At 42.6% G+C, this 15,164-nt stretch overlaps 1 protein-coding gene across 1 annotated transcript in view; it reads right to left on the reverse strand.

The window, feature by feature from the left end:
- The window catches only part of ENTPD6 (ectonucleoside triphosphate diphosphohydrolase 6), a 62,689-nt gene that overhangs the window by 28,601 nt on the left and 18,924 nt on the right, over nt 1-15,164 (reverse strand). The window contains exon 4 of the mRNA XM_077486192.1: nt 6,112-6,255. Coding sequence (XP_077342318.1) covers nt 6,112-6,255 — 144 coding nt within the window. The remainder of the gene's footprint in view (nt 1-6,111; nt 6,256-15,164) is intronic.

Genomic DNA, 15,164 nt, shown 5'->3' on the forward strand with positions numbered 1-15,164 from the left:
CCCAAATTGTTTCTGCACAGACGGTTTTCCAAATCTTCCACTTTATCTTCCAGTGATCTTATTTTGGTGTTTGAAGAGCAGGCATGACAGGGTGAACAGTGTACTCCAGATCACTAATGCACCGCTCAGAGACCAAATCCCGGATCTTGTGCTTGTCCTGGCGCATTATTGTTATGTCTAGTTTAAGTTCTTACACCTTTCCCAAAAGATCTAAATGATTTACCTTAAGAATCTTGAGAAGATCCAGCAGAGTAGGTTCTGGGTCTTCTTCCATGCCATCCTCACTAGGGGAGGTCTGGGATAGCAGCGCCGGTGGAACGGGGCCCCAAGGGATGGTGGCGGAGAGGGGTCTAGCTCTTCTCCTAAACAATTCTGGCGTGGATGCGAGGGATGCATGTGGCCCAGCGGCCACCTTGTCTGAAACGCGTTGGGATAGTCATTTTGGCCGGGGGCTGATCCTTGCGATTTCCCATCCATTAAAAGCACAGAAGGGAGCATGGGACCTTCACCAAGCAGTCAGGTAGGAAATCAGCTGAGATAGAGGCAGGTACACAGGATTGCACAGGATTAAGCAGAGGTGATCACGGAGCTGCGAAAAAAGACATCCGCTCAAATGCGACACGTATACAAATATAATATTTGGACCTCTGCTGGAAGAAAATTTTATTGACCAGATCTCTGTGAATTTTAATTCAGGGTGCTGCTCAGCCACCTAGAGTTGGAGGCTGAGTTCACACTGCTTCCGGATGCGGCTCACAGCAGGGGTCCGGTGCGTCCCTGTTCTCTGTTTCAGGGATGAATCAGGGTTGATTTTTTTAGCTGAATTCGGCATCCTGTGCGATTTGCTCCAGAGGTGTGTGAACCAGGTCCACTGAGAGCTGGTCAATATCTCCTGTCATGCGAATTGGATGCGGTGAAATCCACATCCAATTTGCATTAGTGTGAACCCAGCCTAATATAGATACAAACAGATTTCCTTTAATGAATCCCTTGATCATCGACTTCTTCCCTGTGAACCAATCATTTGTTCTTGAATACTTTTGCAGCTAAGGGAGCAGTTTCAGGTGATTTTAATGTAGTGTGCCTGGCAGTACCAGCTTTTTCTTTGATTTAAAGTTTAATATGGGTTGACAGGGTAATGCTAAACGACAATTAACCAAAACCCATGATTAAATCAACTAAATAGATTAAACAAAAAGTCTATTCCCACCCTATGTGCCTAGAATAATGGATTTTATTGATCCAAGACAAAGCTCACTGATGTGTTCAGATGGTGCTAATGCCCCAGTGTACAGAGTGCTGGAGAGGAGCGCTGTAAGCATCGCCAGCTTGCTTTATACAAAACATTGCGGAGAACCAAATTAAGGGGTGGGATTCCCTTACATACTATACTATATATAGCTCTGCCTTTTTCAGTGGGCATGCTTCCAAGTGCAGTCACAGTTTCATCTTCGTTTTATTTACTGAGCTAAGTGTATTAAGGCTTGTGTGTACAGGAAAATGCAGCATGCATTCAGGTTGCATGCTTTAGAGTACCATTTACAGTTGTATCTGACTTACTTCTGGCCTCCATCAAGCTGATTTTGCATTGCCATTGAACAGAAAGAAAAAAAAAAAATCATTGTAATGCACACAAAAGCCTGTAAAAGCCCATATAACTCAAAGGTCCAGACAAGTGGGGAAAATGGTTACAGCACATTACATGGCATGGTGAGCAGCAGGAGGAGTCAGCTGCAGCTTGAGGGACACTCTTTATGGCTTTAAAAAGGGATGCATAGGATACCATTTTTTAATTTTATTTTATTTTTTTATTTTTTTACAGCAAGTACCGATATTTTTTTCCTTTTTTATTTATTTAGATTTTTTTAAGTACTCGCCTATACCAGTTGCCGAAACCGTTTTGTTTACACTTTAGCTGTCAGCAATGGTACAAAAGAATTGAAAAAATGTTACAAAATGAAATATTTATTTTTTATCTTGTGAAATGTGTAAAAATATATTTTAATGGTGTAAAAATATCAACGAACAAAGCAAACAAAAAAAAAAAAAAAAAAACAAAAAAAAAAAAAAAAAAGGAAGGTTTTAATAGTTTTGTTTATAAAATAAAAGTGAAAAAATAAATAAATGAATAAAAATCAGCAGAAAAATAATAAATAGAGAAGGAGAATAGGGGGTTAATTAGGGTTAAGTAACTCATTTTTGTAAATCACAAACATGTTATACTTACCTGCTTTGTGCAATGGTTTTGCACAGAGCAGCCTCAATCCTCTTCTGGGGTCCCCCTCTAGGCGCCTCTTCAACGGGTGGCCCTACGGAAAGCCGCTTTCCATAGGGGCACCTGTGCGGGCTCGCTCCCGAGTCCCGCTGCTGCATCCATTCATGCAGACAGCAGGACACAATCTGTCCAATGAAGAGAATGCCAGCAGCTGGAGCCCCTGTGCTTGTGCACATCACTGGATCGCTGGCTCAGGTAAGAAGGGGGGGGTGGGGGGTATAAATCGCTGCAGTACAGATGGTTTTTCACCTTAATGCATAGTATGAATTAAAGGTGAAAATCCCTAAGGTTTTACAACCACTTTAACCACTTCAGCCCCGGAAGATTTTACCCCCTTCCTGACCAGAGCACTTTTTACAATTTGGCACTGCCTGGCTTTAACTGACAATTGAGCAGTTATGCAATTCTGTACCCAAACAAAATTTACATATTTTTCCCCACAAATAGCTTTCTTCTGGTGGCATTTGATCACCTCTGCCGGTTTTATTTTTTGCGCTATAAAAAAATAAAAAGAAGAGCGACAATTTTGGAAAAAAATAAAAATAAATATATATATATTTTTTTACTTTTTTTGCTATAATAAATATCCCCAAAAATGTTTTTAAAAAAACACAACATTTCGCATTAGGCGTATATTGATTGTAGATGCTAGAACTTTTGAGCGAACCAAACTATTGGAAAGATTGATGGCATTTTGACATTATTGTTTATTTTTTACTAGCAATGGCATCGACCTGCAATTTTCAGCAGTACTGTGACATTGCGGAGGACAGATAAGACACTCAACACATTTTTGGGACAATTGACCTTTATACAGTGATCAGAGCTATAAAAATGCAGATTACTGTGTAAGTGTCACTGGTAAGGAAGGGGTTAACACTAGGAGGTGATCAAGGTGTTAAATGTGTGTTCCCTGGATGTGATCTAAAATGTATGGGGATTGGACTGACTGGGGGAGGAGACATATCATTGTTCCTACTAAGTAGGAACAAACGATAAGTCTCCTCTCCCCTGAAAGAACATTGATTTGTGTGTTTACACACACACACACACACATCCCCATGCCGTCTCTCGTGCCCGCGATTGCAGGTGGCTGGCGGGAATGGTGCCCGCATGCATCAAATCCCCCACAGTGCAGTGGGTGCATACTCCCAGCGGCTCTTAAAGGGAACAACATACCCATACATTGCCCAGCCATGCCATTCTGCCGACGAATATCATCGTGAGCCGTCCGGCAAGCGGTTAAAGGGTTAATAAGGTGCTAAACAGAGGAACAATAACCACTTGCCGACCAGTCATTGTACTGCGGAAGGTCGGCTCGTTCCCTCGGACCGCCGTCACTGTACGTCGGCTTGGGAACATTTCATTTGTAGGCACGCACGTGTCCACTAGCCACCGGGAGAGCCAATCAGCGGGTGGGACGGACTCGATGTCTGCCGGCCACCCGCAATCTTTCCCCCGCAGTGACAGAATGTGGATCTGCCTGTGTAAACAAGGCAGATCTCCATTCTGACAGGGGAGATCACACAGAGCCTGCCTTTCTGCTATGCAGGAAGACAGATTAGAAACACACTGAGTGAATACGTTTAACCCCTTGATTGCCCCTGTTAACCCCTTCCCTGCCAGTGTCATTAGTACAATAACAGTGCATATTTTTAGCACTGATCACTGTAATAATGTCACTGGTTCCCCCAAAAAAGTGTCAGGTGTCCAATGCAATGTCGCTGTCCTGCTAAAAATCGCAGATCACCGCCATTACTAGTTAAAAAAAAAATGCCATAAATCTATTCCCCATTTTGTAGACGCTATAACTTTTGTGCCAATCAATATAAGCTTATTGGGGTTTATTTTACCAAAAGTATGTAGAAGAATATACATCCGCCTAAACAGACTTTTTGTTTTTGTGGGATATTATAGCAAAAAGCAAATATTGCTTTTTTTTTTTTTTTTTTTTAATTGTTGCACTTTTGTTTATAGCACAAAAACCCCCCAAAAAACACAGAGATGATCAAATACCACCAAAAGAAAGCTCTATTTGTGAGGGAAAAAAAAAAAGACAAAAGGACATACATTTTTGTTTGGGTACAGCGTTGCATGACCGCGCAATTGTCAGTTAAAGCGACGCAGTGCGCAAAAAAAATAAAAAATGACCTGGTCATTAAGGGGGTAAATCCTTCCAGTCCTTAACCACTTGCTTACTGGGCACTTAAACCCCCCTCAGTCCCAGACCAATTTTCAGCTTTCAGCGCTGATGCACTTTGAATGACAATTGCGCGGGCATACAACACTGTACCCAAATGAAATTTTTATCATTTTTTTCCCACAAATAGAGCTTTCTTTTGGTGGTATTTAGTTACAGCTCGGAGTTTTATTTTTTGCTAAACAAACAAAAAAAGATGCAAAAAAAAAAAAAAAAAAAAATCATGTTTTAATAGTTTGTTATAAAATTTTGCAAACGGGTCATTTTTCTCCTTCATTGAAGTGCGCTGATTAGGCGGCACTGATAGGCTGCATTGGTGGGCACTGATGGGCTGCATTGGTGGGCACTGATAGGCTGCACTGGTGGGCACTGATAGGCATAGTTAAGGTGGCACTAATAGGCACAGATAAGGCGGCACCGATGGGCACAGATAAGGCGCTACTGATGGGCAAAGATGGGCACAGATAAGATGGCACGGATGGGTGGCACGGATAAGTGGCACGGATGGGCACTGATAGGTACCACAGATAGATGGGACTGATGGGCTCTGATAGGTGGCACTGCTGGGCACTGATGGGCGGCACTGCTGGGCACTGATGGGCGGCACTGGGGTGCAGCACCTTTGAGGCAGATTGGGTGGCACTGTGGGTGGCACTGTGGGTGGCACTGTGGGCACTGACGGGGGGCACTTACTTTTGCTTTTTATTTTACTTCAGGATGGCACTGCGGGAGGCAGGTGGGCACTGGCAGGTGGCAGGTGGTCCCTTGTATTGATGGGCGTGATCGGGACTGATGTCCCGATCACGGCCGCCGGTGACCGGCTTTTTTTTTTCTCCTCGCGCTGTCAGCGCGAGGAGGAATAATAGCCGATTACCGGCTCCGTTCTATCACATGATCAGCTGTCATTGGCTGACAGCTGATCACGTGATAAGGGGTCGGGATCGACCCCTTGCACGGATCGGTGATCAGGCGAGTCTCATGGACTCGCCGATCACAGAGCCCGCCGCGCGCGCCCCTCAGGGGGCGCGCAGGCCGCTCGTACACGGGACGACGTCAATAGACGTAGTCCCGGAAATGTAGGTCCGCGCTAATGCCGTCATTTGGCAATAGCGCGGATCCCAAGTGGTTAAAAAAATAAATAAATAAACTTGACAGGTTGCTTCATCTGCAGATCCAAGTTCATCCCTTTGATCTGTAGATGAACAAGTGGATACAAAATGAAACAATATTTTTTATCTTTTTATCCTTCTGTTTCAGCTGCTGAGCAATGTTGTTGATAAACATTGCCGTCTGCTTTAATTTTATTTTTTTGACAGCTCCAAATTGCCGGGACTTTGTTTATACTTCAGCTGTCAAAGGTAAACCCCACTGACAGCTAAATGAGTCATCGGTTGCTAAGAAAGCAGTGACCCCGCTCCTTAACCAGTAATTGCTGGGGGGGTTTAGTATACATTTTAGCTGTCAGTGGGGAAATAAAACTGACAGTTGAAAGAACTGAGCCTGAAAGTATTGGTTTCAGGTATTGAAACCCTTTGCATGAGTACTGATGCCTAATATCGGCACCGATACCGGTATCTGTGCAACCCTAGCTGTAAACAATGAGCGCACACATACACAGAAGACACAAAGCAGTTACCGTATCCAGCAGCTTCTGTGCTTTCTCCCCTGGTAAGAGACGTAACCCCGCTGTGGCTTTCAAGACAAGTGGTGTGGAGTTCCTGAGGTAAATGGGTATTTCTGCCACTGCAATATCCAACAGCTGCTTTATTCCTACAGCACACTGAAAAAAAGTATAATAACAATGTAAAGGACATACACACCTTTCTACAGGTAGGACTATAGTTCGGTACAGCGACATGAGAAACCAATAATCTATACCAGAGGTCTCCAAACTATGGGCCCTCCAGTTGGTGGTCAGGAACTACAATTTCCATCATGCCTAGTCATGTCTGTGAATGTCAGAGTTTTACAATGCCTCTTGGGAGCATGTAGTTCCTCAACAGCTGGGAGGGCCAGCATTTGGAGATCTCTGATCTATACAATAGTCTGAATTATATTTTGCAAGCTTAGTTAGGAAAGGTTTCATCCTCACCAAGCTTGATTGTTTTTTGTTAGGGTCAGAGTCATCAGAAGTCAGGGTGGATTTGATTTAAATCATTATTTTTAAAGAGCAACTGTCATTTCTGTCCTGCAGCGGCTCCTCCTTTAACCTGCTATTGACTCACGACAGTCCCATTCACTTTAATGGGACGGCTGGTGATGCGGCAGTGACAAAACAAAGTGAGGAACGTGGCGGCAGCAGGCGAGTGGATGCCCACTAACCGGCGCTGCCATGATGGCTCTGAAATGACAGATGCCCTTTAAATGTAAGCACTTATTTTTGCCAGTAGTTAGAATCTTTAATTTAATTTTGACTGCTTTCTCTTCCTCCTCACACTTAGAACCTGGTACAGATGCATTTCTCTTCAAACAATCATACAGTTTGTAGTGTACATAGATTTGCAAAACAATGGGATAAAGGAATATTCCTTTGTTTTATCTCATGGTTACTGTAAAATTGTGTGAATACATCAATGCAGTGCATGTTAGCTCAGCTAAGCTTGCAGAGCTTGGATTCACTGAATGAGTTTACCAAAAAATGTAAATATTGCAGAATAGACAGCCTCGTGCTACATAACCAAGCTCCATTTCATGCCGAATAAACTAAATGATTATTGTATCTTAAATAGAAAACTATCTTTAGTTTGATTTTTACTCCAAAAGCACTCATTCCCATAAACTACTCTATTTCATTTTAGGCAAAACGTTTTTTTCTCCCATGCATAGGAATTAACAGGGGCTTTACAGAAAAGGTGGAATCACAGATGACAGACAAAGGGGTATTTACCCATGGGCAATACACTATTCCTTATATTTATAAATATAAAACAAAATAAAAAAAAATAATAGATAGCGATTCATCCAGGAAAATGGCTAGTACATTCATGTAGATGGGGCAAAATCCAATGTTCACCTTCTATTTTCTCTACAGGTCAAATGCTATTCAGAGGGGTTTACAGGAAATACTGCATTATAGCCACTCGACGGAGCAGAAAATCATAGGAATAAATGATCCTCAGCTCCATCTAGTGGCCATAATGAGGTATTTCCATATTTTTTTTCTGAATGGATAAAACTTGTAGAGAAAACAGAACATTTGATTTTGCACAGAATAAACTTGCTAGCAGTTCTGTTGAACAAATAGCTATGCAAACTTTTTACTTATAAATAATTCCCTATATGTGGAGGATTCATAATGCTCAAGCATATTTTCAGTTCTACACACATCTAAAAGAGGTTTGACGTGGTTATGGAAATATCAATGTAGTCCTTCATCTGTGGAGAAAACCTTGATACATCCAGACAGTTTAAACAGTTCATTTCATGGTACAATGGACTTTGTTTGACTTCATATTCTGTTAAATTTAACTAACCAAGCAATGTGTATTTCTTCATATGCACAGAAGGCATGAAGGTAAAAAAAGATCAGCCTTTACAACCATTTAAAGGTAAAAACACTCTACTACTTGTTGCAAACAATAGGCTGCCAGTTAAAACCTGCAACGAGTAAGCGGAGGGCATGTCTATGAATGCATACAGCCCGGCTTGGGAGTTTGTCTGCACAGGTGACCCCCATAGCAAGGAGAGGAGGAGTGGAGAGCACCGGTGAGGAACCATTCTCTTCAATATCATTGCACAGAGCAAAATATCTTTTTTATTTTTTTTATTTAATACATTAAAAAAAAAAAAAAAAAAAAAAAAAAAAAAAAAAAAACGTTATTATCACTTCAAGTAAACATTTTTTTTTAAATCAGCGCAAGGGACCCGTTACTTACAATCAGTGTGAAGTGTCCCTTGCACTGCTGGCTGTATTTATTCTTCAATCGTTCCCTACCCCCACAGCCTTAAACTTCCAGATGTTTAATATGAGCCGAGGGCCACGTCATAAGAACCTGTCAAGAATGCCAACTGTACCCCTGTACCCCCCCCCCCCCTCCCTCCTTTCCACCTGCCTCCTCTATTAAACAGGATCTATGAATGGATGAAGTGGACCTTTCATTTATCCACCCTTCTTCCATTCATAGATTGATTTCTATTCATAGAAGCTGTAGTGCAACTTCTATGAATGGAGGAGACAGGCAGAAAAGGTGGGTATGGTATCTCCAGCACTCTTCCTGCTGTTCTAATGACCCCACTGCACCAAACAATTGCAATGAACACTGATGCAGAAGACGGCAACACAAAAGAACACTATGAACCGATATCACTTGTACAGATTTCTTTTTTTTTCTAACTCACAGGCTTTAAGCAGTTACAGCCCTAGTTTTTTCTTTTCTTTTGGGATAAAGGTTTTATATAAATTAAGCACCCCTGCCAGTGTCAACCCTCTAACTTCCGCTTTTGCTGGAAAGTTTGTTCTTGTAAAGAATATGTAAACCCAACATTTCATATTCCTGATTTGTGCCTGATGTACCATGTAATTGGTATACAAATGTATCCTGTTCTCTTTGTATTGCTTCCTTAGTGTGAAATCCCTGGTGTTCCTGCCAGTAGCTCTGCTTTCCCATCAAAAGTTGACCATGTTAGGTGTGACAGACCAAGCCAGGACAGAGGCTTTTGGAGGGACTGAATGTTAGCCACCGATCATGGGCCCTGGCATTTGGGGGAATGGTGCTCTTTGTGAGCTGTATGCCTGGGGACCCTGGAGGTGGTTTTACTTTGAATTCAGGTCCATATCCTGCCAAGACACACAGACTGAGTGGGCCCAGCAACAATGTCTTCTCTCCAGCAGCTGAAGGGACTCCAGGGGGAAGGACCAGTCCACACTTTCCCCCAGCAGCGGGTATGTTCTATGAAAGAGGCAGAGGTTGGCTGGGTGAGTAATGCGCTCTTTGGAACAATTTGTTTGGGGTACTGTGTGGGTACAGTCGTAATGCCCCGTACACACGAGAGGGATTAAGTCTGACAGACCTCCAAAGGAGTTCCGACGGAGTTCCGACGGAGTTCTGGCGGACTTTTCGACCGAACGGACTTGACCACACACCATCACACCAAACTCCGACGGAGTCGAACGTGATGACGTACGACTGGATTCGACGTAGGAAGTTCATAGACAGTAGCCAATAGCTGCCCTAGCGTCGGTTTTAGTCCGTCGGAGTAGCACACACACGAGCGAATTTTTCGAAGGGGACCGGGTCCGGCGGAGTTCCGTCGGGAAAATTTGAAGCATGCTTCATTTCTAAAGTCCGTCAGACTTTTGCGAAGCTAAAGTCCGTTGCAGCCCACACACGATCGGATAGTCTGACGGACTCGGTCTGACGGACTTTGGATGTTGAAAAGTCCGCTCGTGTGTACGGGGCTTTAGAGGACTGGAACTATGCACTAACTTCGGAGTCAACCCGTCTGAGGTCTCCTCCTGTGTTAGTCTTCTGCCAAAAGGGGAGAAATGTGACAGACCAAGCCAGGGGCTTTTGGAGGGGACTGAATGTCAGCCTCTTGCCCACCGATCATGGGCCCTGTCATTTTGGGGACTGGTGCTCTTTGTGAGCTGTATGCCTGGGGACCCTGGAGGTGGTGTTACTTTGGATTCAGGTCCATATCCCCCAAGACACAGACTCTGGGAACCCTTTCTATCCTACTGTTGTTTGTGTTAATTAACTCTACTATTGTGAGGTTTTCTTGGATTTGCCCAAAGACTATACTTGGTTGTTAATTCTGAATACACAATCCTTGAAAGAGCTGGTCACATTGACCTGCGGAGACGCTCCATCTGGTCACCTAGGCTGCCTTAAGTGCTGTGTTAATATATTAATTATGTAATGGTCTTTTAAGTTGTTGCTATAGGGGAGGGGGGAGTATCCACGAGTAGCCCTACCTCATTATCTAACCCCTTGTGTTAAAAGTGTATAAAAAGGCTGCATTCTGTCCAATAAAGGATTCAAGATTCTACAAGCTATTTTCGGCTAGACTTGTATTATATAATAATATATCTCTCTGATGATCAAACTGGAGGAAGCAGAATATACTGATGAAAGCACTCATGCCTAGTGTAATGGATCCTATCCCACACTCTGCTTGACAGAAAAGCATGGTCCAATCTCTGGCTGTGCCGAGCACTCAGTCCATTCCAGTGTACTGTGGTTTCTCCTCCTCCTTATACAGCTCTGAATAGAATGTATGTGATCACTTCTAAAAAAATGGAGAGGTATTCATAATAGAAAAACCAAAACATTTTGGACAATTTCATGCTCCCAACTTTCCTGTTCCAACATGGCATGTATAAAGACATGGATGAGCAAGTTTGGGGTGGAGGAACTTGACCGGCCTGCACAGAGTCCTGACCTTAACCAGACAGAACACTTTTGGGATAAATTAGAGTGGACACTGCGAGCCAGGCCTTTTCTTCTACATTGCCTGACCTCACAAACATACTTCTGAAAGCTGGTGGCGTTCCATTAACAATATTTTTACTCTTGGGCGGGGCAACGTTGAATCTTTGAAAAGATTTGATGGAATGCTTAATGATTATTGTCCTGGAATACAATTTAAGATAAATATAGGTGGGGGGTCAGTTCCTTTTTTAGACACGGGAATCTATATAGATTGGATAGAATCTGATCTATATACCAAAGCGAAGTATAGAAAACAATTTTTGCCATTTGATAGCTTCCACCCACATGTATTCAGATCTATTGTGAGGCTTAATGCACACGGGACGCTGAGGAAACCTCTGAACGAAATTTTTGACGGCTTGAAACCGGCGTTTGAAAAAACGCCCAATTAGCCGCGTTTGCATGCCGCGTTCGTGTCTAGGAGCGTTTAAGATATCATAAGACCCTCCCAAAGCCCAAAAAAAAACTGTTTTAACTATTTCAGCCTTCCTGTGAGACCAGGGTGAGTAGCAGCAGCTGAGATAGCAGCAGTGTACTTGTATCTACCTCAATTTCAGTGCTTTTACTATGGCTCCCATAACGAGCACGTGAGGAAATGCTCCCGACGTTGCTGTTGATGAGGCTGGAAAAACGTCAGAAATTGCGTGCGAGGACCAGTTTGTCGCTACTGGACGCTACTTGCTCTTCAGGGGGAAACCCTAACCCCCTAACCTTGTTCTTCAGGGGGAAACCCTAACCCCCTAACCTTGTTCTTCAGGGGGAAACCCTAACCACCTTAACCTTATTCTTCAGAGGGAAACCCTAATCCCCTAAGCGACGTAGCATAATGGTGATTCACGCAGCTGAGCTATGTTGCCGCAGTACAACTGTGGTGGCTGGTTGGCTAGCAGTTAATAATCAAAGGTGACCATTATATACATCCTGGTAATGGTGAGAAGGTTATGCTGAAAGGTTTTCACACGTCAGTCCTTATGTAATCTATATTTTAACATGCCCATGTAACTTTATATATGTTGGGGAGACCACACAAAAATAAAAAATGAAAGGACAGGATTGCTCAGCATCGTAGCACCATCAGACATAAGCAACCAGGTTTGCCAGTTTCTAGGCATTTTCTTGAACAGGGACACAAAGATTCAGATTTGAGATTTATGCCCTGTACACACGGTCAGACTTTCCGTCGCAAAATGTGCGATCAGATCTTGAAGTCGGAAAATCCGATCGTATGTGGGCTAAAAGTGACTTTTTCCGTCGGAATTTCCAAACAAAATCCGATCGTGTGTAGACAATTCAGACAGACAAAGTGCCACGCATGCTCAGAATAAATTACGAGATGAAAGATATTGCCCTCTTTATAGTCCCATTGTACATGTTCTACGTCACGCGTTCTGAACGATCAGATTTTCCAACAACTTTGTGCGACCGTGTGCATGCAAAACAAGTTTGGGCCAAAATTTGTCGGAAAAAAAAATCTGACAGATTTTGTAATCGGAATGTCCGACCGTGTGTACAGGCATAATTGTCTTGGAGGAAATACTTAAGACAGGAGAGGAGGTGACAGGATACTAAAACAAAGAAGTATAGTGGATAAATAAATTACGGTCCCTGCACCTTGAGGGATTACAATCTATATCTACTTATATAAAGATTGTGAGGAGAGGGAGAGGGAGAGGGAGAGGGAGAGGGAGAGGGAGAGGGAGAGGGAGAGGGAGAGGGAGAGGGAGAGGGAGAGGGAGAGGGAGAGGGAGAGGGAGAGGGAGAGGGAGAGGGAGAGGGAGAGGGAGAGGGAGAGGGAGAGGGAGAGGGAGAGGGAGAGGGAGAGGGAGAGGGAGATTTTATTAGATTTAGTCTGCGGAGGGTTAAATTAGAGTTGCAATGGGATTCACCTGCAAGGTTACACCCTGTGGTGTTGGTATAAAAACATGAGGTCTTTTGTAGATTGTTGCACAAAGCCTGATGAAGAGAATGGTATGCCCATAACTGTACAGTAGCAGCATTATATTGTCATGTTTTGAAGAGCAATCAGATAAAAATATTTTTGCATTGGAGAATGTTGTCTCTTTCTATTGAATACTGGCAGAGGATTGAGAGCCCACCGTGACACTGAACCCCAAAAAAATAAATAATAATTAGGGGTGCAACGGATCGTCACCAATCCGTGATCCCAACGGGTCACCCCGCTCGGATCGGCACATGCCGCGATCTGCGGGGTGCTCCGCGATCTCGGCCTTAGGAAAGGCCGCGGCTGCGGCCTAGCTCCGAAACGGCGGCCATCTTTCTACACCCAGGCCGTTTACAATGGGATTGCTCCGACGGAGCGATCACTTGTAAACAAACCAGGGTCATCTCATGATGCCGGATCCTCTCTCCCCTCTCTGTACTAATCTGTACAGTGGAGGGGAGAGATCGGATGGAAGCAGCCATCCCTCCATACCCTGCCGATACCCAGCCAATATCACAGTGGGGGAGATTGTGGATATTGCAGTGGGGACTATATGGTGGAGGAATTTTCACAGGTTTTTGCAAATTAAATTATTTGCTGATCCGAAAAATGATCCGATCAGAGACTCTGATCCAAGGAACGATCCAATCCGTCAGTTTTTTTTGATCTGTTGCACTAATAATAATAATAATAGAACAGAGGAAGTAACCCCCCCTATTTTTGATGAGATAGCTAGCTGCACGATTCTGGCTAAAATGAGAATCACAATTTTTTTTGCTTAGAAGATAGATCACGATTCTCGTGGTGTAACATCTTTCACATTAAAACAAAAAATAAAAACATAATTGGGCTAACTTTACTTTTTTTTTTTATTATTCATTAAAGTGTATTTTTTCCCCCAAAAATTGGGTTTGAAAGACCGCTGGGCAAATACAGTGTGACATGAAATATTGTAGCATTTGACATTTTATTACCTAGGGTCTCTGCTAATATTATATATATATATATATATATTTGGGGGTTCCAAGTAATTTTCTAGCAAAAAAAGTCAGAAAAAGATTTAGACTTTAAGTGGTTAAACTTCCTGCCTTTACAGTTGTTAAAAACTTGGCAGACTGCCTGGATTTTTTCTTTACACAGAAGTGTATCCCTTTGATTCAAGAAGGAAGAGTTAAGCTGGCCATAAACCTATAGATTATCTGCAGATTTTCTATGGTTAGATGGAAAAAATGCAACAGATTTCTCCGTGTTGCTAAACTGTGTGGATAATTTCCCACTTTTTCCATCTAACCATAGAAAATCTACAGATAATCTATAGGTGTATAACCAGCTTTAGTTACAATGTTTCATGTTAAAAAGTTGGCAGACTGCCTGGATGTTTTCTTTTGACAGCTGAGTGAGCAGATAAGTCTCTCCACTTGTTATAGGAAAGAATCAGCAAACTCTGCAATAGAGATCATCAGGGGGGTTGAATCAAGATGATGATTTTTTTTAACAATTAATTGTGCAGCTCTAATTAGAGATAATTTTTTTATTTACATATAAAAAATGTTTTGCCTTTCACTTCTATTTCAAATTGAATAAGTTGTTTTACAAGGCGAGGGTTTACATATACTTTAACAGAAGCTGGAAAAAACCCAGACTTGAGACTCGTTCACTCATGGTGTAGATTACCATATGCCCATGCAGGGCTGTGTACTTGCATAGGTGTTCAGTGCATCTCAGTGCAGGCAGTCATTGATATCTATCAAGACACAGCTGCTGTGTCTAAATACAACGTCGGTGTGGGTCCTTGAATGCAGACAGCACGAGTTCATGAACCCACACCCACACAGGTATCTTATTGGGACACAGCGGATGTGTCAATCAATCAATGCATGTGCTTACAGGTCATTTATAACCTCAAGGTTCTAATTAATGGAAAAAGGGATAGACTACATTCTCATTCATTAGCTCATGGTCATCATATCCATAGGCATTGCATACTAATAAGTCACTTTAGTTAGTAAACAAGGTAATCCAAAGTTGATATTCAAGAAAAACAAAGTTCTACATTCCATGGAATGAGTATTATGCAGATTTAATTACCCAGGAGGTCTAGTTTAACAAGAATCTTAACTCAATTACAAAAAATTGTCACCAAAGCATTTAAAGTGGTTTGGTACCTGAAAATGAAACTTCATGTTATTAAAATCAACAGATAGCATACTTACCTAAACGAACCCTGAAAAAAAAAAAAAATTATTTACTTACCTTTTATTTCTGATGTTTCAGCTGACTTCCGGGTTGTCCTCCCGTGGGAGTAGGCGTGGCTAT

Source organism: Lithobates pipiens, unplaced genomic scaffold (genome assembly GCF_037356315.1).
Source record: "Lithobates pipiens isolate NorthernLeopardFrog02 unplaced genomic scaffold, aLitPip1_a1.2 Scaffold_18, whole genome shotgun sequence".
In the NCBI taxonomy this organism is placed as follows: domain Eukaryota; kingdom Metazoa; phylum Chordata; class Amphibia; order Anura; family Ranidae; genus Lithobates; species Lithobates pipiens.